Genomic DNA, 22786 nt, shown 5'->3' with positions numbered 1-22786 from the left:
CACACGGGGCTGCCTGTGCCATTTTATTGCCGTTAGAATATACCATGTACCAGACAGAGGTGATTTGTGAGCTGCCTATGCATAGCTCAAGGATTTGTGGTGTTGCCTAGGACAGTATGATAAACAACCAAAAAAAAAAAAATCTTTAGAGGCAAAGGACACAAAGTTGGAGGTTTCCTATAAAAAAATTGAGATATCTGGCTCTTCTGTAAAAATCAGAATGTAGGCTGGGCGCAGTGGCTCATGCCTGTAATCCCAGCACTTTGGGAGGCTGAGGCAGGTGGATCACCTGAGGTCAGGAGTTTGAGACCAGCCTGGCCAACAAGGCGAAACCCTATCTCTACTAAAAATACAAAATTTTAGCTGGGCGTGGCGGTGGGCGCCTGTAATCCCAGCTACTCGGGAGACTGAGGCAGGAGAACTGCTTGAACCCGGGAGGCGGAGGTTCAGTGCCACTGCACCCCAGTCTGGGCAAGAGAGTGAGACTCTTGTCAAAAAAAAAAAAAAAAAATCAGAATGCTGCCATGGGAGAGAGAAAGAACCAGCTGTTCCCAGCAGCCTTCTGTTAGTCAGTCCCAACTACCCTCTACTGCTTCAGTTGCCAACTGATGTTAGTTTTCTCACCCAGTAACTTCGTTGGCTTATGTTTTTTTTAGCCGTCTGTACACACTTGAGCTTGCAATCCTGGCATACAGTGATAAGCAAAATAGACATGGTCCCCGCCCTCACGGGGCTCACAGGCTACCTATCACAGAAGAGAGTGAAACGGATTTCTCTCTGGAGAGGCCCACATGCAGAGAAAACTGTAAAAGCTCGCTGGGTTGTAGAAAGAGTTATCTACTACACCCTTGTTACTCCAAGTGTGGTCAAAGGACCACGAGATCACCCAGGAACTTGACAGAAATGCAGAACTCAGGTCCTACCCCAGACCTACCGACTTGGAATCTGCATTCTAATCAGCATGTGTGCACGCCTCAGGTGTGCATACTCAAGTCTGAGAGCCTGCTCTACACCTCGGAGCCCTCTCGGGGGTAGATGAGGCTGTTGACCATGCTAAAGTTGTGGAAAGGGCTGCTGAAGGGGCTGCTTTGGCCCCCGCTGGTGCTGGCAGGGAAAGGGCTATAATAGGAAGATCTCTGGCCGGTGCTATTGCTGGTGCTATTGCTCAGTTGCAAGGTGTCTGCTGAGGCCTCTGAGATGGAGGTCGGGGAGAACATGCTGCTGGAGGGCAGCTGGGCCCCCTGGATCCCTAGGTGGCGGCTGCCAGGGAGAGCCCGCTGGGTACTCACACTGCTGCTGACACTCAAGGAGCTGAGGCTGTTGAAGAAAGTGTTGAGACAAGGGGTGGAGGTGAGCATGGGTCCTCCAGGAGATGAGGCAGTACTCTTGGTGCCCTCCGGAGGCTCTGGGGAGTGGGAAGGCCTCAGCAGAGTGGAGGGGCTCTCTTCTTCTGGTTTCCCACCCACTCCAGACCCCAATCCTGAGGAGAGCCCTTCTTCGGACTTTGATGTCCCGGCAGCCACTGTGGAGCCATTGCTGGCCTCAGAGCGGCGCTTTCGCTTCCGACGGAAGTTCCCGTTGTCGAACATTTTCTCACAGTTCGGATCCAGAGTCCAGTAATTACCCTTTCCTGAGAAGATGAGAAAAACCAAGTGAGAGAAGGACCTGTTTTATGCTTGTTTACTCAGCTTCATTTCTGGGAGGAGGAGAGCAGACTCTCATTAGATGCTGACAAAGATGCTCAATTCACTCTAATATTCAAACCAATCCTCTTTTGGGGAAAATGTTACTCTTCGCTTCAGAGAGAAATCCAGAACAAAGATGTTCTGGCCACCTCTACCTCCTCCTGGTGGTGTCTACTACTTAAATCTGAAGACCTAATTTCATTTCTGAGACACTTATAATTAAATCATGTAACACCTTCACTAATTCTAGATCCAAATCGTATGACCGTGCGAAGTCATGGAATCCTGATGCTACTTAAAGTTGAGCCTTAGACTGGGCCAACGTAGTGAGATGTCTAAAAAAAAAAAAAAAAAAAAAAAAAAATTGAGCCTCTCTTTCTTTATTTATAAAATAGAGATAAGGATAGTACTAATTTAGTGGATTGACTGTGAGGATTAACTATATCAGCATAGTAGCTGGCACACAGTAAGCAGTGCAAAAACAGCACTTATATTATTCATTGAAAGTGCATCATTCCCCACCTCTGAGAAAAATGCCCCACTGGAGAAAGGCAATCTCAAAATGACAAAAAAATTATTACTGAGCAATTGTTTTAACTATGCATTGGATGGCATAAATTTTGAGTATGAGGAAGCTCCTGGAAACTACATCCCCTCCTCATTTTGGGCAGGACCTGCCCCTACAAATCCTGCAAATGTTTCACCCATTGGGTAAATACATTTCAGACACCAGGGCCTCATTCTTCTGCATGTCATGCTAGTTTTGTTCTATTTACCACAAGTGAGGTAGAAAAGATCTATCATGTTGGAGGATTTTATATCCCAAAAGCTTTTTCCACTTCTAGTAAAAAGAATTCAATGTCTGAGAGTGCTGTAGAATGCTTATCTTGTGGCAAGTGCTTCACACGGATAACCTCAGCTATTGCTCACAGCTTTACAGCGATAGGCAATATTACTGCTTCCACTTTTCAGATAGGAGAACTGGGGTGCAGACTGGTAAGTAACTTGTCATATTCCTAGTTAGTCATGATAGTCAGGATGTAAACAGGCTGGCTCCAGACTCAGCATTAAAAAAAAAAAAATTATTTATTTATTTATATTCTCTGAGATAGGGTCTCCCTCTGTCACCCAGGCTGGAGTACAGTGGCGTAACCTTGGTTCACTGTAGTCTTGACCTCCTGGCCTCAAGCCATCCTCCCACCTCAGTCTCCCAGAGTAGCTGGTACGACGGGAGTATATCACTATGAATGGCTAAAAGACTCAGCATTCTTGCTGGGCACAGCAGCTCACGCCTATAATCCTAGCAGTCTGGGAGGCCGAAACGGGTGGGTCACTTGAGCTCAGGAGTTCGAGACCAGCCTGGATAACACAGGGAAAGCCCATCTCTACATAAAATACAAATTAGCCGGGCACTGTGGCATGCGCCCATAGTCCCAGCTACTTGGGAGGCTAAGGCAGCAAAATTGTTTGAGCTGGTGAGGCAAAGGTTGCAGTGAGATCGTGCCACTGCACTCTAGCCTGGATGACAGGAATGAAACTGTCTCAAAAACAAAAACAAAAACCCTCAGCATTCTTAACTAACCACTGGGCTAGGCTGCCTCCACTGAACCATGTTCTGCAAATAGTTACAGGAAAAAAAAAATATATATATATATAACTACAATTTCAATAATATCTCCACCTATCTGGATATGTATATTGTGCCACATTGGTACCAACTTTCTTGACAAAAAAACTAGCCATAGACCCTTGAACTTTTAGGATAAAGTCCAGAAGAGTTTACATGACAATTTACATGATAATCTTGGGTGGTACAAAAGCCAAATCAAGAGGATGCATCTTCTAGAACTGCATACCCTGCCCACTACGGTAGCCACTAGCCACACACGATTATTGGGCACCTGAAGTATGGCTAGTCCAAATTAAGATGTAGTGTAAAATACACATGGGATTTTGAAGGCTTAGTACCGAGAAAATAACAAAGAATCTCATTGGTAATTTTCATATTTGTCATATGTTGAAACAATATTTTGGATTATTTAGTTTGCCTTGTATTTCCATTGGAGAGTGGTGCTCCATAGCGACTTCAGGGACGAGCTCATTCTGAGCTCCAGAATATTCACATAATTTACACAAAATCCTGGATCTCTGTAATGTGCAACTAAAATGGTTTCATCTCTCTTCTCTTTTTCCTATCACAACCCCTTTCCCTTTCCTTGTTCTGGGTTCCTTCTAAAAACCTCAAGTAGGATTCCGTTTCTCTCTTCTTGTTAATCATTTCTCCACCTCCACCGCTCAGAGCAGGTAACACTCACTCCACTGTAACACAGACCTCCTCACTCCAGGAGCAACTGGGCTTAGAACAAAACCGCAGCAAATTTGGGATATTCATTTCTAAATTTCTAACTAGTTAAGGTACCCAAACTGCAATTTGCAGGACCTCCCTGCTAAAGTTCTCCCATTCCAGACCCCCGTGTCATGATGCCCGTGCCACTCTCTCTAGGGGTAGGCACCGTACTTGCTCTATTCAGGACACAGTGAGCCTCTTTGGAACCCGATGAGGAGGAAGTGCACCTAGGGACAGCCGGGCTGGCCCCCAGTTCTCCCACCGCGTCTTCTGCGAAACGTGATGGAAATCCCAGCTCACGTGGATCCCTTTATAACAATCCCTTATTTGAGAGCTTACTTGTAAGTAGACCCTCCCCTTCAAAAGGCCTGATCAACACCACCCAGGGGTAGCCGCCTGTTCTGGGATACAGATTTTTTTCGTTTCTCTAATTGGCCGGCCTCTGCGAGTGGATGTAAAGGTCAAGCTCCTTTCTCAATGAGTCTTCCTCCCGAAGATCCCCTGCTCCTTCCCTTTGTCCTCCGGTTGGGTGGTTTATTCCTCCACCCGCTCCCACCCGCAGCCTGGACAAGAAGACTCCTGGCAGATCTTCCAGCCGCACACCGACCCCGGCGCCGGCCCTCGCGCCCCGCGTCCGCCCTCCCCGGCTGGGAAGCACCTGCCGGCGGCCCTCACCTGGGTCGTCCTCGTCGCGGGGCACCTTCTTGAAGCAGTCGTTGAGCGACAGGTTGTGGCGGATGGAGTTCTGCCAGCCGGCCTTGCTGCGCTGGTAGAAGGGGAAGCTGTCGGCGACGAACTGGTAAATGTGGCTGAGCGTGAGCTTGCGCTCGGGCGCGCTCTGAATGGCCATGGCGATAAGCGCCGAATACGAGTAGGGCGGCCGCACCATCTTCATCAGGTCCTCGCGGCTGGCCATGGACAGCCAGCCCAGTTCCCCGGGCCCCGCGGGCGCGGCGGGCGAGGCGGGCGCGGCGGGCGCGGGCTGCGCGAAGGGCCGCTGAGCGCAGCCGAAGGTGCCGGCGGCGGGTGGCGGCTGCAGGAAGGGCCCGGCCGCGGCCCCTGGGGGCGGCGGCGGCGGCGGCGGGGCGCTCAGGTACGCGGCGGCGGCTGCGGCGGCGGCGGCGGAGGGCGGGCCTCCCACGCCGGGCCCGTTGAGCCACAGGTAGGGGTTGGCGGCGGCGGCCGGCGGCGCGGCGTAGTCGGCCAGCCCGTAAGGCGCCCTGGCGGCCGGGGGGGCGCCCGGGGCGGCGGCGGTGGCGGCGGGCGGGGGCAGGCCGGGCTGCGAATACACTCCGAAGTTGTCGCCGCAGTAGAGGGCCATGTCGGCTGCCGTGGGCGGCTGCGGCGCGGCCGCGGCGAGGGGCGAGCGGGGCTGGTCTCGCCGCTCGGGCGAGAGCATCCCTTTGGGGGCCAAACCTGCGGCTCCGCCTCCACCCGCGCTGGGCGCCCGGTGCTCCGGGCGGAGGTCGGGCGGGTGCTCGCGGAGCGCCTGCGAGCTGGCTTCTTATAACCGAGCCCGGCGCGGCTCCTCCTGGGCTGGCCCGGAGCGGGGCGGTGGCCGCGGGCCTGGGCTCTCCACGCCCCCGCCACGCCCCACCTGCCCGCGCGCCCGAACCCGAAGCCCGCCCGCCCCGCCCCTACCACCCCTCTGCCCGGGCCCGGGAGCCTCGGGGAGGCCGGCGCCTCCAGGTTTCGGGCAAAAAGCAGCACCCCGTTCCTAGACCACGTTTCTTAACACCATAATAAGCAAAGCCAGGAATATTAAAGAGAAGACAACCCGAACAGTACTAATGATTTCTGAAAAGTTAACTTGGGGTGGCCGCTCGGGCCACCTGCCTAGTCGCCCTTTGCCTTTTCTACCTCTTTCCTCCTAACCTTTTGTCATCGAGTTGCGGTATTCACGTCCAGTCTCAACCGATCGGCTTCCAGTCGAAAATAGTCGATGTGATTTACAGTGCTTTGGGGTATACGGTAGAGATTATTAACGGGCCCCTTTGGCGTGTCCCCTTCTCGGGGATTCTGTGGTCAGAGGAACGGAAATCAGTGTTGAGTTTTTCTAACCAAACTGTAGGTTCGCTCACATTCGGGAAGCATTTGTTCGTTTTCTGTACGGTTTGTACGGGCTTTCGTTGTGATTTGTTATCTTCCAAAACATAAAGGTAAATGTTTTCAAAGACATTCAAATAAGTAGCTTCGGAATTAGCATTTTAAACCCTAAAGTTTCCAAGTTTTAAGTAGTATAAACTGTGCAAGAAGCGCTCATTTATAAAAACAGTCTCATCTAACGGGGAAATCTATGACTTGCCCTCTACTTTTGCTAATTTTTTTTAATGCATCTCCCTGCCTGGGAAAACAAATAAAACTTGTAAAATACTGTGGCGACCTCCCATTCCACGTAATCATCCTCAATTGGCTCAAAACAACAATAAGAAAATTGTTTCTTTTACTATTAAAAGTATTCCTAAATGTGTTCTTAATACATGACAGGTCCGAGGTTTTCATTTAAACGAGAGGGAGAGGGAAAACTTTTTTTTCTATTTGCCAATTGCCGACTGGCAGTTCAGAATATTTAATGATTCGGAAACTTCCCTTCTCCAAGGCATTTATTTTCATGATGAAACTAGTTATGTATTTTGGAGGAATTTTTTTTCTTCTGGTGTCTCACCTCTTAAAAATGAAATCCAAAAATATTTAATCAGCAAATTTGGATACCTAAAATGCAAATCACACTTCACATGTCACTATTTAGTCGCCTTTTCTGGCACCAGAAAGAAATTATTGTCAACCCTTTAAAGCACTGTTTCTATTCAATCTTCAGGTAAATGCTGTAGAAAAGAATAGTGTTTATCTTAATTGTATTTTGGTTTAAGGATCTAAAATGTTTTCATAATTTAGATAAGCCCAGTGTTGTTTGTTTTTTTCTTCCTAAATGGCCTAAAATGAAATGAATTTTTTTTTTTAAATAAGGATGACAACTATGAAAGGAAATTGGAAATTGGAAAACTTTTTTTTGTTGTTGTTGTTTTGAGACGAAGTCTTGCTCTGTTGTCCAGGATGCAATGGCGTGATCTCCGGCTCACCGCAACTTCCGCCTACGGGGTTCAAATGATTCTCCTGCCTCAGCCTCCAGAGTAGCTGGGATTACAGGCGCCTGCCACCACGCCAAGCTAATTTTTGTATTTTTAGCAGAGACAGGGTTTCACCATGTTGGCCAGGCTGGTCTCAAACTCCTGACCTCCGATGATCCACCCGCTTCGGTTTCCCAAAATGCTGGGATTACGGGCGTGAGCCACCGTGCCTGGCTTGGAAAACGTTTTAAAATAAGTTATGATACCGAACTTTAATATTTATTCTTAAATGTAAAGTTCTAAACTAAAAAGAGATATTCCAAAAGAAAAGCTGGGAACCTAGATGGCAATAAATTATGAAAAATTTGAAACCATCTCACTGTAGTAATTTATGTCCTTAAAAATATAATAATTTCTCTTTTATCAGATTGCTTGCCCATACACACTTTGCAGTTTTTCTTTAGTGTCAAATTCTTAGCCCAATAGCTCCAAATTATTCTGAATGAGAGACCACGATGTCACATTATTCTTTCTTGTTTTGATGAAAGGTTCTACCTGCATGGGTTATTTTGTTTCTTAACTGTAGGTTAGTGTGTGTGTGTGTGTGTGTGTGTGTGTGTGTGTGTGTGTGTACCTTAGTTTTATTTAAAAATGATAGAGCCACCTAGCGACTCTTCACTTCTGTTACAGCATACATCTCTGTAGGGATCTGTGGGGTGGACGCCCCCTCTAGGGGTTTGGAAGTTACATTTTCATATCTATTTTCAGTTACGTATTAATTAGATATAATTTTTATTGTTCATGGCCTAAATTATTGAATGTCAAAATCAAAATAAAGTTTTTGGTCTCTGTTTTTTTAATTAAACAAAAAAAGCATTTGATGAACTTAAATAGATAAAAAATTGTGTTTAAAATGTAAGTTCTCTGTAATAATGTTTTGTTAAATTGCCTTTTACAATATAATCAAGGAAATTGATTAAGACACCTATGCCAATGTAAAATAAGAATAGCCTTACCAATAAGGTGCAACCCCGTCTCTACTAAAAATACAAAAATTAGCTGGGCGTAGTGGCAGGCACCTGTAGTCCCAGCTACTCTGGAGGAGGAGAATTGCTTGAACCCGAGAGGCAGAGGTTGCAGTGAGCCGAGATCGCGCCATTGCAATCCAGACTGGGCAACGGAGTGAGACTCCGTCTCAGGAAAAAAAAAAAAAAGGGTAGGCAGTTGCAGACCGGGCGCGGGGGCTCACGGCTGTGATACCAGCACTTTGGGAGGCTGAGGCGGATGGATCACTTGAGGTCAGGAGTTAGAGACCAGCCTGGTCAACATGGTGAAACCTATCTCTACTAAAATACAAAAATTAGCCGGGTATGGTGGTGGGCATCAGTAATTCTAGCTACTGGGGAGGCTGAGGCAGGAGAATCGCTTGAACCTGGAAGGCTGAGGTTGCAGTGAGCCGAGGTCGCGCCATTGCACTCCAGCCTGGGCGACGGAGCGAGACTCCGTCGCAGAAAAAAAAAAAGAATAGTAGACAGTTGCATGTTTTCATCACTGGAAAATAAAACATTTTGGGAAATTATTCAACCCAAAGAAAACATCTCATTTATTTTCCACTGCTGTTTGGTAACATTCTTGTTGCTTCTTTGAAATGGCAGAGCGGCAATAGTGAATTATAATGGGATGCAGTCATTTTTAATAAATACTGTGATGGAATGTAAAATGTATTACACTCATTAATTTCCAGCATCCTAGAAATATTGGCACATTAGTGTTTGTTAACATTTTTACATATTTCCAAAGGAAGAAAACAGTAATATAAATTGAGAATAGCCTTAGTGCTCTTAACTTTGAATGGCTGCCAGCTTAGATCAACATCATGCTGGGTACAGAATCAGTCCTTCCCGTCTCAGCACCGTGATTTACTCATATCGGTGAAAAAAACAAAACAAACCAAAAAAAAAAATAGCAATCTACCTGTGTCTCCTATCTAGCTTTCTACTTTGCACTAGTTAGTATACCTCTCCGACAGCTTCAAGTGTGTAAATCAGCAGCTCTTTGAAGATGAATCTTTGTAATTATTATTATTATTATTATTATTACATTTTTTTGAGACGGAGTCTCTGTCGGCCAGGCCTGGAGTGCAGCTCGGCTCACTGCAAGCTCCGCCTCTCGGGTTCAAGTGATTCTCTTGCTTCAGCCTCGCGAGTAGCTGGGATTACAGGCGCCGGCCACCTTACTCGGCTAATTTTTTGTATTGTTTTTAGTAGAGAGGGGATTTTACCACATTGCCCGGGCAGGTCTCAAACTCTGGACCTCAAGCTATCCGCCTGCCTGGGCCTCCCAAAGTGCTGGGATTACAGGCATGAGCCACTGCACCCGGCCTTATAATTTACTCTTTAAAAACACCTTGCACACTTTAGAATAAGCAAATATCAATTTTTGAAATATCAATATCTGTTGAATTAATAAGTGGCTACTTACAAATGCCTCGTTGGAACAGAAATGAGCCTATTCAAGGAAGTGTAAAAGTACACACCCACAAAACAAATCCCAAAATGGGACCTGGGAAAAATTACTGTAGCAAAAAAGAGTAGAAGCATTATCCAATTTTGGAGAAAATGCCCCACTCTGAAAATAATTTACTAGAGTGGTGGGAAGATTTTAGAAAATGTCTGCTTTTGTTTTCAGTATAATGTAAGAAAGTTTGGCCTTTATGAAACAAGACGTTAGGATAAGATGAAAAACAAGCAAACTTTGGTACAAGTAGAGATGAAAAAGGAGGTGAGAAAATAATGCAAGAAAACTTGAATTGTGATAGGAGAATACAGCTTTTAGAGTAAGAGACCAAAATATGTAAAGTTAATTAGTGCATTTATTGTTTTGATGAGGAAAGGATGCTTTATTTAAGGAAAGATGTTGAGATAACTGAAGCTGGATCCACTACCTGATTCCTTATTTGGTGTCTTTTTTTTTTTTTTTTTTTTTGAGACAGAGTCTCGTCCCATCACTCAAGCTGGAGTACAGTGGCACAATCTTGATTCACTGCAACTTCTGCCTCCCAGGTTCAAGCGATTCTCCTGCCTCAGCCTCCCAAGTAGCTGGAATTACAGGCGCCCACCACCATGCCCAGCTAATTTTTGTATTATTAGTAGAGATAGGGCTACACCATGTTGGCCAGGCTGGTCTCTAACTCCTGACCTCAGGTGATCTGCTTGCCTCAGCCTCCCAAAGTGCTGGGATTATAGATAGGTGTAAGCCTCTGTACCGGGCTTCGTGTCATTTTTTTCCAACTTCTTTTTTTTCTTTTGAAACTAGGTTTTGCGGCCGGGCGCGGTGGCTCAAGCCTGTAATCCCAGCACTTTGGGAGGCCGAGACGGGTGGATCACGAGGTCAGGAGATCGAGACCATCCTGGTGAACACAGTGAAACCCCATCTCTACTAAAACTACAAAAAAACTAGCCAGGCGAGGTGGTGGGCGCCTGTAGTCCCAGCTACTTGGGAGGCTGAGGCAGGAGAATGGCGGGAACCCGGGAGGCGGAGCTTGCAGTGAGCTGATATCCGGCCACTGCACTCCAGCCTGGGCGACAGAGCGAGACTCCGTCTCAAAAAAAAAAAAAAAAAAAGAAACTAGGTTTTGCTTTTGTTGCCCAAGCTGGAGTGCAATGGCGCGATGTCAGGTCACCACAATCTCTGCCTTCCCGGGCTCAAGCCATTCTCCTGCCTCAGCCTCTTGAGTAACTAGGATTCCACCACGCCCGGCTAATTTTTTGTATTTTTAATAAAGACTGGGTGTCACTATGTTGGTCAGGCTTGTCTTGAACTCCTGACCTCATGATCCACCTGCCTCGGCCTCCCAAAGTGTTGGGACTACAGGTGTGAGCCACCGCACCCAGCCTATTTTTTTCCAACTTCTGACCACTTGGTTCTCGTTTTAAAGTTGGTAGTGTCATTAGAGAGGGGCAAACTGAACAACCTCTCTCCCATTCCTTTGATACCTCAAAGGCTGTGACTTACAGACTGAAACAGAACTCAGAAGGACTATTCATTTGCTCTTTTAACAAATATTTACATTTTACTTACTGAGTCTAGTGTTGGTGGGAAACTGAGGCAGCCCTTTCCCCCCATGAAAGCAAGCTTTCCACTAAGGTGATATTTATTTTCTGTTCCACGAATCCCTTTCCCTTCCAAGCTCTTTATGTTGACATTAACCAAACTACCCCTGCCTGTCACCCCACTCATCCCCCTGAGAGTTGGGGAAGACTGGAGTGAGCTACAAATACAGAGTGAACAAAAATGAAACCCAGGGCACGCAGAAGCAGAGGTGTGGCCCAGGAACCACCCAACCATATACCAGCCGACACCAGAGACCCATGGCCCTCTTCCCACTGCAAACGTTAGGCATATGAAGACTAGCAAAAAGGATGAATCCTGAGCATTCTAGAAGCCTAAGCATCTGAAGATCCCACAGAAGTTCCATATACTTAGTCCAGAAAAATAAGAGAAAAAATGGTCAGCCAAAATATTGATGCTCCAGCAATTCCTGTGCCTGAGCAAAGGTTGTTCATTTGCCCTTCCTCTGCTTGAACCTGAAGCCCCTTCCCTTTGTGAGTCTCGCTCCTCCCGTGTCTCTGGAATGCTTCCTGGCCCCTGGCTCCAGCTGGTTAACCCCATTCTTGAGCTTCCTCAGCTAACTTCTCACACTGTTCCTTCTGCTTTTGCCCCAGCCTCCCAATGAGTCTTCAGCTTTCCTCCAAGATCCGAGATCTGAGATCTTTTCTGGCAGCGCTTCCCTGCCCAGACTGAATCATGGTTCCCCCAGAATCCTCCCGTCGTGTCCTCCCCTGCAGCCATCTCCACAGCACAGAAGGCCGCATTTCTCTCCACTCCTCCCACCTCAGGGCCAGAAGGCAGATTGGTATCATCTTTGCTCACTATTGCCCCTGCCTGAACATTCTTTCTCCTCTCTCTTACCAAAAACTCCTTCAAGTCTTTTAGCTGTTCTGCCTTCTCTCCCTCCTTCTTCTTCATTAGACTTCACTCTCTGGCCACACTCTTCCAGTCTCCCCCAAGCCCTCCATCATGATGGGGTGGCCCCGCATTCTCCCGATGACTCATCGATTTCCCCGGCCCCCCATTTTCAATAACCAACACTTCTGCAGTTAGCCACCCGCTATCCCAGATGTTCTCCAAGAATGGGGACTGCTTCTTTTTGCTCATATATTTTTAGAGCTAACAGTTATGACACATGTACTAAAAAGCTGGCGCTGTGCTTGGCACCCTACGTGTATTGTCCCATTTAATTCTCACGGCAATCCTATGGGATGAGAACTGTTATTCCACATTTTACAGAAAAAGCAACAGACACAAAGAGATTAAGTAACTTCACTGGGGTCCCCCAACTTATAAGTATGCAGCTGAGGTTCAAACCTAGGCAGTCTGTCTGGGGAACACATGCTATTAGAACGTAGCTGGAACTGCCTCCCCCATAATTTCCCCAGGCTCAGTCCACTGCTTGACTTGAATGCCTCTTCAACTGTTGTTTGTTGCTTGAATAAACTAGAAAGCATTAAATGGTATTTTTTAAAACAATATAAAAATGTTTTTGCACGCGGACATGTGCAGGGTGAAGAACATGTGGAGATACAGGAAGACAAACCCTCTGCAAGCCAAGGGAGAGGCCCTCAGGGAAAATCAATCTGCCAACACCTTGATCTTGGACTTCTAGCCCCAAGAACTATGAGGAAATGCATTTCTGTTTTTTTTGTTGTTGTTTTTTTGTTTTTGTTTTTGTTTTTTTTTTTGAGATAGAGTCTGGCTCTGTCACCCAGGCTGGAGTGCAATGGCGTGATCTCGGCTCACTGCAACCTCTGCCTCCCGGGTTTTCAAGCAATTCTCCTGCCTCAGCCTCCCAAGTAGCAGGGATTACAGGCATCCGCCACAACACCCAGCTAATTTTTGTATTTTCAATACAGACGGGGTTTTGCCATGTTGGCCAGGCTGGCCCTGAACTCCTGACCTCTTGACCTCTGGTGATCCTCCCACCTTGGCCTCCCAAAGTGCTGGTATTACAGGCGTGAGCCACCGTGCCTGGCCACATTTCTGTTCTTTAAGCCATCCAGTCTATATGATACTTTGTTATGGCAGCCCTAGCAAACTATATAGATGGGTTTCCATTCCTTCCTCTCCTTTAAACATTTTAATTACTGTTTTTTTTTTTTTTTCCTTAGAGATGGAGTCTTGCTCTGTTGCCCAGGCTGGAGTACAGTGGTGAGATATAGCTCACTGTACTCTCAGACTCCTGGGCTCAAGCCATCCTCCCACCTAAGCCTCCCAAGTAGCTAAGACTACAGGCACATACCACCATGCCTGGCAAATTTTTAATTTTTATTTTTTGTAGAGCTGGAGTCTCACTATGTTGCCCAGGCTGGTCTCAAACTCCTGGCCTCAATATATTGAGCCTCCTTCCTTGGGCTCCCAAAGTGCTGGGATTATAGAAGTGAGCCACCTTGCCTGGCCATCTGCAGAATTCTCTGAAAACCTGCTTCTCCTCCTTTGTTCCTGATCTCTATGGAGGGTCTCTTGTTGATCTAGTTATCTAAGCCAGAGAATTAAGGGTCTTCTACCTCAGTGACCAAGTCGTGCTATGATAGCACTTTACTCTGTGTCCCACTGGCAGCATTGAGGTTCACCCACCTTCATTCCGTCCTGGATTACTGCTGTCGGTCCCTTGCTGGCCTCCCTGCCTCCTCTTGTGCCTTCCAATCCTCTCTCTACACCACCCTCATAATGATCTGCTAAGAGGGCAGATCCAGTCATGAGCCTCCCATGCTTCTAACTCTCAGTGGCTCCCATTGCATGACACTTGTGAACCTAGCAGAAGCAGCTCATTTAGCCAGCCTTGTCCGCACTCTGATGGCTTCACACTCTTCTAAAGCTCAGTTTTCCCAAATCTGGTCATTCTGATGTCCTCTTCATGAGTTTTGCTGATTCTCTATGCCACTTCTGCTATTAATTGCTTAATGTTTTTCTTTTAATAGATTCAATTTTTAAACTTAAATTCCGGCCGGGCACGGTGGCTCAAGCCTGTAATCCCAGCACTTTGGGAGGCCGAGACGGGCGGATCACGAGGTCAGGAGATCGAGACCATCCTGGCTAACACAGTGAAACCCCGTCTCTACTAAAAATACAAAAACTTAGCCGGGCGAGGTGGCAGGCGCCTGTAGTCCCAGCTACTCGGGAGGCTGAGGCAGGAGAATGGCGTGAACCCGGGAGGCGGAGCTTGCAGTGAGCTGAGATCCGGCCACTGCACTCCAGCCTGGGTGACAGAGCGAGACTCCGTTTCAAAAAAAAAAAAAAAACTTAAATTCCATTTCCTCCCCACCCCCCCCTCTTTTTTTTTTTTTTGGAGATGAGGTCTCTTGTCACCCAGGCTGGAGTGCAGTGGCACGATCTTGGCTCACTGCAACCTCCACCTCCTGAGTTCGAGCAATCCTCCCACCTCAGCTTCCAGAGTAGCTGGGACCACAGGTGTGTGCCACTACACCTGGCTAAGTTTTGGTATTTTTGGTAGAGACAGAGTTTTGCTATGTTGCCCAGGATGGTCTTGAACTCCTGAGCACAAGCGATCTGCCCACCACAGCTTCCCAAAGTGCTGGGATTACAGGCGTGAGCCACCACACTTGGCCCTATTTTTTGAAAAACCATACAGCATTACTGTAAATTAAAAATTTGAAAGATCACTTGCTGTAAACAGAAGGTAAACAATATAAATAGATCATTAATTGTACTGATAAAATTGTTTCCTGGCTGGGCACTGTGGCTCACCGCCTGAAATCCCAGCACTTTGAGAGGTGGAGGCGGACAGATCACTTGAGGTAAGGAGTTCGAGACCAGCCTGGCCAGCATGGTGAAACCTTGGCTCTACTCAAAATACAAAAATTAGCTGAGTATAGTGGTGCACGCCTGTAATCCCAGCTACTCGGGAGGCTGAGGCATGAGAATCGCTTGAACCCAGGAGGCAGAGGTTGCAGTGAGCCGAGATCTCTCCATTGCACTCCAGCCTGGGCGACAAGAGTGAAACTCTGTCTTTAAAAAAAAAAAAAAATTGTTTTCTTATGTAATGTTTCAAATGTTTTAAAATGTAAGCATAAATACTGTAATACAAGTTAACTTCATTGATTACCAAAGATCCAAACCTAAAAATAGATCTTCAATAAGGATAGAACTATTATGATCAGTATAGAAGCAAAGTGATATTAAATTTAATGAGGATTATTTTCAAAGTATGTTCTAAATTAGTAAAACAAATTCTGTTTCATGAACTTTTTAAAACCAGCATGCCAGGCACGGTGGCTCACACCTGTGATCCTAACCCTTAGGGAGGCCAAGGCAGGCATAGGAGTTTGAGACCAGCCTGGGCAACACGCTGAAACCCCGTCTCTACTAAAATACAAAACAATTAGCCGGGTGTGGTGGCATGCGCCTGTAGTCCCGGCTACTCGAGAGGCTGAGGCACAAGAATTGCTTGAACCCGGGAGGCAGAGGTTACAGTGAGCTGAGAACGCGCCCCTGCACTCTAGCTTGGGGGACAGAGCAAGACTTTGTTTCAAAAAACAAATAAAAAAACCAGCATGAAGAATTGCAGCTCTCATGTGTCTATATGGGAATGGAAAAAGGTATTTAATTGCCCCATTTGATAGGTTTGGCTAACTTTTTATTTTATTTTTATTTTTTTATTTTTTATTTATTTATTTTTTTTTTGAGAAGGAGTCTGGCTCTGTCGCCCAGGCTGGAGTGAGTGGCGCCATCTCGGCTCACTGCAAGCTCCGCCTCCTGGGTTCCTGCCATTCTCCTGCCTCCGCCTCCCAAGTAGCTGGGACTACAGGCACCCGCCACCTCGCCCGGCTAGTATTTTGTATTTTTTAGTAGAGACGGGGTTTCACCGTGTTAGCCAGGATGGTCTCGATCTCCTGACCTCGTGATCCACCCGTCTCGGCCTCCCAAAGTGCTGGGATTACAGGCTTGAGCCACCGCGCCCGGCCTATTTTTATTTTTTATTTTGAGACAGAGTCTCCGTCACTCAGGCTGGAGTGCAGTGGCGCCATCTTGGCTCACTGCGGCCTTGAACTCTCTGGCTCAAGTGATCCTCCCACTTCAGCCTCCCAAGTAGCTGGGACCACAGGCACATGCTACCACTCCCGGCTAATCTTTTAATTTCTTTGTATTTGAGTAGAAGCAGGGTCTCACTATGTTGCCCAAGCTAATCTCGAACCCCTGGGCTCAAGCGATACTCCCACTTCGGCCTCCCAAAGTGCTGGGAGTATAGGCATGAGCCACTGTGCCTGGCCTTGCTACCTTTTATTCAATAAATATTTGCTTCCAAAAGCCATCTTAAGTAATCCTGGGATCTGTTGTGAATTTATGCAGATATTAGGTTGGCGTAAAAGTAATTGCAGTTTTTGCCATTAAAACTTTTTTGCCATTACTGTTAATGGCAAAAACTGCAATTACTTTTGCACCAACCTAAGTATAATCCCAGATAATATCAAAAAGGAATAGAGAAAGGATTTCTTGTCCCTGACTACCGTTACTGGACAATAATTATGAAAATCTTTTGTCTTGGCTGGGCGCGGTGGCTCACGCCTATAATCCCAGCACTTTGGGAGGCTGAGGTGGGCAGATTACTTACCAGCCTGGCCAATATGGTGAAACCCTGTCTCTACTAAAAATACAAAAATTAGCCGGGCGTGATGGCGCATGTCTGTAATCCCAGCTACTCAAGAGGGCTGAGGCACGAGCTTAAACTGGGAGGTGGAGGTTGCAGTGAGCTGAGGTCATTGTACTGCACTCCAGCCTCGACGACGGAGTGAGACTGCCTCACGAAAGAAAAGAAAAGAAAGAAAAGGAAGGAAGGAAGGAGAGAGGAAAGAAGGGAGGGAGGGAGGGAGGACGGAAGGAAGGAAGCAATGAAGAGACTATCTCACAAAAGAAGGAAGGAAGGAAAGAGAAAGAAAGAAACTGTCTCACGAAAGGAAGAAAGAGACTGACTCACGAAAGAGAAAGAAGAACGAAAGAAAGAAAAGAAAGAGACTGTCTCATGAAAGAAAGAACGAAAGAAAGAGAAAGGAAAAAGAAAGAAGGAAAGGAAGTAAACCTTTTTCCATCTGTGTCAAACGGTTTTCATGCCCTGCAAAATGTTTTCAGTAAACGTTTCAGGTGAGTTTATGACCAGGTTCATTTATGAATACAAGAAATATCTATTGAGCATGCCAGACCCTGGCTCTAGCTGTAGGTATAAGTGATAAACCATGAATCCTGGCCGGGCGTGGTAGCTCACACCTGTAATCCTAGCACTTTGGGAGGTCAAGGTGGGTGGATCACGAGGTCAGGAGTTCAAGACCAGCCTGGCCAAGATGGTCTCCATTAAAAATACAAAACTTAGCAGGGCGTGGTGGTGGGTGCCTGTAATCCCAGGGACTCAAGAGGCTGAGGCAGAGAGTTGCTTGAACCCGGGAGGCGGAGCTTGCAGTGAGCCGAGATCGCACCACTGGGAGACAGAACGAGACTCCATCTCAAAAAGAAACCCAAAAAACAAAAAAAGGTAAACAATGAATCCCTGCTCCCACAGAGCTTCAGACAAGATTCCCAGTCTGCATGACCCAGGGGACCAAGGGACTCCGTGGCCCCGGCCACCCCCTGCCCAGGCTTACCAATTTCGAAGGTCACTTTATCATGCCTGGGAAAACTGAAATAAGCTTCTCTTTTAAGACCAAATTAGGCTTTCAAATGAGCAAAACTTATCTACAAGATATGCTAATTTGCAAATCCTCACCCAGTCATGCACATGATCCTTATGAAGATAGAAGTTTTCTTCTGGAAACACTGAATTCTTCTCTCTTACAGAAAGGCATGGGCCGGGTGTGGTGGCTCACGTCTGTAATCTCAGCACTTTGGGATGCCAAGGTGGGGAGGATCACTTGAGCCTTGGAGGTGGAAGCTACAGTGAGCTGTGATTGCGACATTGCACACCAGAATAGGTGATAGAGCAAGACCCTGTCTCAAAAAAATCAAATCAAATCAGCGGCTTCATCAGTTTGCTGGCCTACATTATATATAAAATATCTTTGTATAAGTGACAGATGTATTTTACTGACTTACCATACCTCTTCTTAACCAACTTCCAATTGAATCCAGACCCATTCTTCTAGTCCCAGCTGTCACAGCCTTTGTATCCTATGGCCCTCTGCTTCGTTTCTACTTTTAAAAGTTAGTGCCTGCCTTTCATATAATAGGAACCCATAGATGTTTTTGATGATGATGACGATGATGATGACTATGACAACAACTAAGATACCGCTGCTGCTGCTGCTGTTGTCGACCGTGATAATACTGGTGACAACCTTGATCGTATGGCTGCTTCCTGATTCTAGATCTACATGGATCAACCCCACTAGCCAGGGTTGAGATTGGAGAAGCTGAACTGATCTGATTTTCCAACCAGTGCCTCCCAGTCCTAGTGTGGAGTCTTTCAGGGAGTTTGTTAAAATGCAGATTCCTTGGCACCGCCCAAGATGCCAAGTCTTCAAAAGTCTGTATCTCTAGGGTGGGATGCCCGCAGGCTATGTACTTTTTAACTTCCTCCTTCCTCCCCGCTCAGTGATTCTGACACTGTCGAATTTGGGAGCATAATTAACTATTTAAAACCTTTAAAATGAAAAGAAATGTTGCTTTATCGACGTAAATGATAAACTAGTAATTCCCAAGTTGGGGAGATCTGAGAGGAACATCAGAATCAAAGTCTTTTTTTTTTTTTTTTTTTTTTTTTTGTCTGAGATAGGTTCTTTCTGTGTTGCCCAGGCTGGAGTGCAGTGGCACAAGCATGGCTCACTGCAGCCTCGACCTCCGTGACCCAAGCGATCCTCCCACCTCATTCTCCCAAGTAGCTGGGACCACAGGTATGTGCTACCACACCAGGCTCATTTTAAAATTTTTTGTAGTGACAAGGACTCCCTATGTTGCCCAGGCTGGCCTCAAACTTCTGGGTTCAAGCGATCCTCTTGCTTCAGCCTCCCAAAGTGTGGGGATTACAGGTATGAGCCACCATGCGCAGCACACACTTTTTCAATATTGAGTATAATCACAGTTTACTAAACTTATAGGTGAAAAACATTTTATTGTTTTAACTTCCTCTTGTTTAATTATGAGTAAGTTTCTGTATCTCCTCATATATTTATTCTTTTTCTGTGATCAGTGTCCTTTGCATGTTCTTGTTGGGTTGTTTGAATTTTTTATTTTTATTTTTTTGGGGGACAGAGTCTCACTGTCGCCTAGGCTGGAGTGCAGTGGTGCGATCTCGGCTCACTGCAACCTCCGCTTCCCAGGTTCAAGCAATTCTCCTGCCTCAGGCTCCCGAGTAGCTGAGATTACAGGTGCGTGCTGTCTTGCCCCGCTAATTTTTGTGTTTTTTTAGTAGAGGTGGAGTTTCATCATGTTGGCCAGGCTGGTCTCAACCTCCTGACCTTGTGATCCACCCGCCTGGGCCTCCCAAAGTGCTGGGATTACAGGTGTGAACCACCGCGCCCAGCCAGGGTTGTTTGAATTTTTGTTATGCATTGACAAGAATCTTTGCATTAGCCCTGTGATGGGCAAACTACATGGCTTCTGTAAGCTTTGGTTTTCTCATCTGGAGAATAAGAACAATAATGCTAATGCTAATAGTAATTGTAACTTACATTGGCCACTTATGGCAGGTACTTTTCTAAGCAATTCTCTCATGTCAGGGCTGCTAGTTCATACGGTGCCTTGGAGCAAATAAGAAAGAGGATCGTTTTCCTTGGGCTGGTACCACCCTGTGGTGGGGCACAGGGCTTGAGAGCAAGCACTGGATTTCAGCCTTACTTATTCCCTTAGTAGTTTGCCTTCCTTCAGGCACAACCTGCCTAACCATTCATAGCAGTCCTATCTCTTTTAATTTTTTTTTTTTTTTTTTTTTGAGACGGAGTCTTGCTCTGTCACCCAGGCTGGAGTGCAGTGGCCGAATCTCAGCTCACTGCAAGCTCTGCCTCCCGGGTTTACGCCATTCTCCTGCCTCAGCCTCCCGAGTAGCTGGGACTACAGGTGCCCGCCACCTCGCCCGGCTAGTTTTTTGTATTTTTTTTAGTAGAGACGGGTTTCACCATGTTAGCCAGGATGGTCTCGATCTCCTGACCTCGTGATCCGCCCGTCTCGGCCTCCCGAAGTGCTGGGATTACAGGCTTGAGCCACTGTGCCCGGCCTCTTTTAATTTTTATAAACAATTCTCTAAAGAACGGACTATTATCCTCATTTTAGTTCACTTCTCCAGGACCACACAGTAAATTAGTGGCAAATTCAGAGCCTATGATTAATTGTTGTGCTGTATGGCACCTACACACAGGGTTGAAGTTTGAAGTCAGTATCAATCAGGACAGTCCTCATGAAGCACTCAGCACAGTGCCTGATGGGTAGTAAATGCTTAATAAAATGTATGGGATATTAGCCTTTAGTCTGTCATGCATTGCAAATATTGTTTTCCATTTTCATCATTTGGCATTTGATTTTGCTTGTGGTGTTTGCTAACCTACACAATTTTTTTTTTCTTTGAGACGCAGTCTCGCTCTATCACCCAGGCTGGAGTGAAGTCGCGCAGTCTTGGCTCACTGCAACCTCCACCTCCTGGATTCAAGCGATTATCCTGCCTCAGCCTCCCAAGTAGCTGGGATTACAGATGCGTGCCACCATGCCCGGCTAATTTTTTGTATTTTTAGTACAGACGAGGTTTCACCAGGCCGGTCTCGAACTCCTGACCTCGTGATCTCCCTGCCTTGGCCTCCCAAAGTGCTGGGATTACAGGCAGGAGCCACAGCACCCAGCCCTACACAATTTTTATGTAATCAAATTTCTTTATCTTTTCCATTATGACTTTTGTTACGACTTTTGTTTTAGTTGACATTGTAAAGACAAAATAATTGAATAAGAACTTCTCTTGTGTTAATTAAGGAACAGGCAAACTTAGACCCCAAAATACGAGATGACAGTGGGCGTCTCTCATGGAACTGTCTAGACTAGGGAGATGGTTCTGCTCCTCTGGGCTCCTAGGAACCCAGGCACCTTCTCTGTTAAGATTATCTCACCTCTTGTCCTTAACCCCACCACAGCAGCTGGCTTCCTAGTACCACATGTATGCTCCTACCCCTGGGAAAGCGAAGGGATAGGGGCCGGGCACAGTAGCTCATGCCTGTAATCCCAGCAATGTGGGAGGCTGAGGTGGATGAGCCACTTGAGGTCAGGAGTTTGAGACCAACCTAGCCAACATGGTGAAACCCATCTCTATTAAAAATACAAATATTAGCTGGACATGGTCGTGGGCGCGTAATCACAGCTACTCAGGAGGCTGAAGCAGAAGAATTGCTTGAACCGGGAGGCAGAGGTTGCAGTGAATGGAGATCGTGCCACTGCACTCTATCCTGGGCAACAGAGCAAGACTCCATCTCAAAAACAAAAACAAAAACAAAAACAAAAGCAAAAACAAAAAAAAGAAAAGAAAAAAGAAAAAAGTGAAAGATTAGGAAGTGGAAAATAAGCATTAATAACTTCCCTCAAAGAAAGTGACGATGATTTCTCCTTAAATTCATCGGAGCTTAGTCACGTGGCCCCACCTGGTTGCAAAGGACACTGGGAAGTGCAGTCTTAAGCTGGGCATGCTGTGCCCTGCTGAAAGGCATACTGCAGCAGCCATACCAGGGAAACAGAGAATACCAGGCCACAACTGACTGTCAGTACCACACCTCTCCAAACCCTGTGTATGTGAAATTACTCCCTCCCTGAACTTCTTCTGGATCTTTTCCTCAGCTACAAGAATTACTGTTCTTGTGGATGCAGATTCTGCTTTTTGTTGTTTTTTCCCCAAGCTTTTTTGTTGGGGATGATTATAAGAGACAATTCAGAGTTAGAAAAGAGAGGCCAGGTGTGGTAGCTCACACCTGTAATCCCAGCACTTTCATAGGCCCAGGCAGGTGGATCACCTGAAGTCAGGAGTTCGAGACCAGCATGGCCAACATGGTGAAACCCCCGTCTCTACTAAAAATACAAAATTAGCCAGGTGTGGTGATGCATGCCTGTAATCCCAGCTACTTGGGAGGCTGAGCCAGGGGAATCGCTTGAACCCAGGAGGCTGAGGCTGCTGAAGTGAACTGAGATTGTACCACTGCACTCCAGCCTGGGCAAGACAGAGCAAGACTCCGTCTCAATAAAAAAAGAAAAAAAAGAGAGAGAAAGAATACTTTTTTCCTACCGAGGGTCTTGGGACATTCCCCTTCTTTGGTCTGACCACCTTTCCGGCCTTTCAGCCAGTTAGTTGCTGCTGCTCCTCAGAGGCTCTCAGCCTCATCCTCAGGCAGCTCTGGCTCTTCCTCACCTCCCCAAAGTAGCTGAGGGATCCTTGATAATAGTCTCATGTTAATCTTTATTCATAGCTCATTCACAGTAGGTAACTAGGATGTGTTTCTGTGACTATTTGGTTGAGGCTTGCCTGAGAGGGCTGCGGACTGTGGATTTCTGGGGCACAGGCTGTGTCTGTTTTGCTCACGTCTAGGAATAGAACGGAGTCCTGGGCACAGAGTATGTGTACTCAATAAATATTTCCTCCACAAATGAACAAATTGTGAGAG

General features: G+C 46.6%; 1 protein-coding gene across 1 annotated transcript; it reads right to left on the bottom strand.

Moving 5' to 3' along the window:
* Nucleotides 1–542: 542 nt before the first annotated feature.
* FOXI3 (forkhead box I3) lies at nt 543–5353 on the bottom strand. The gene is given in 2 exon segments (NM_001361228.2): nt 543–1630; nt 4708–5353. Coding segments are annotated over 2 exon segments (864 nt in total). The 5' UTR covers nt 4949–5353; the 3' UTR covers nt 543–1007.
* Nucleotides 5354–22786: the final 17433 nt, after the last annotated feature.

Source organism: Macaca mulatta, chromosome 13 (genome assembly GCF_049350105.2).
Source record: "Macaca mulatta isolate MMU2019108-1 chromosome 13, T2T-MMU8v2.0, whole genome shotgun sequence".
Taxonomy (NCBI): Eukaryota; Metazoa; Chordata; class Mammalia; order Primates; family Cercopithecidae; genus Macaca; species Macaca mulatta.
The sequence above is the reverse complement of the archived record's forward strand: the minus strand, read 5'-3'. Positions and strand labels throughout refer to the sequence as shown.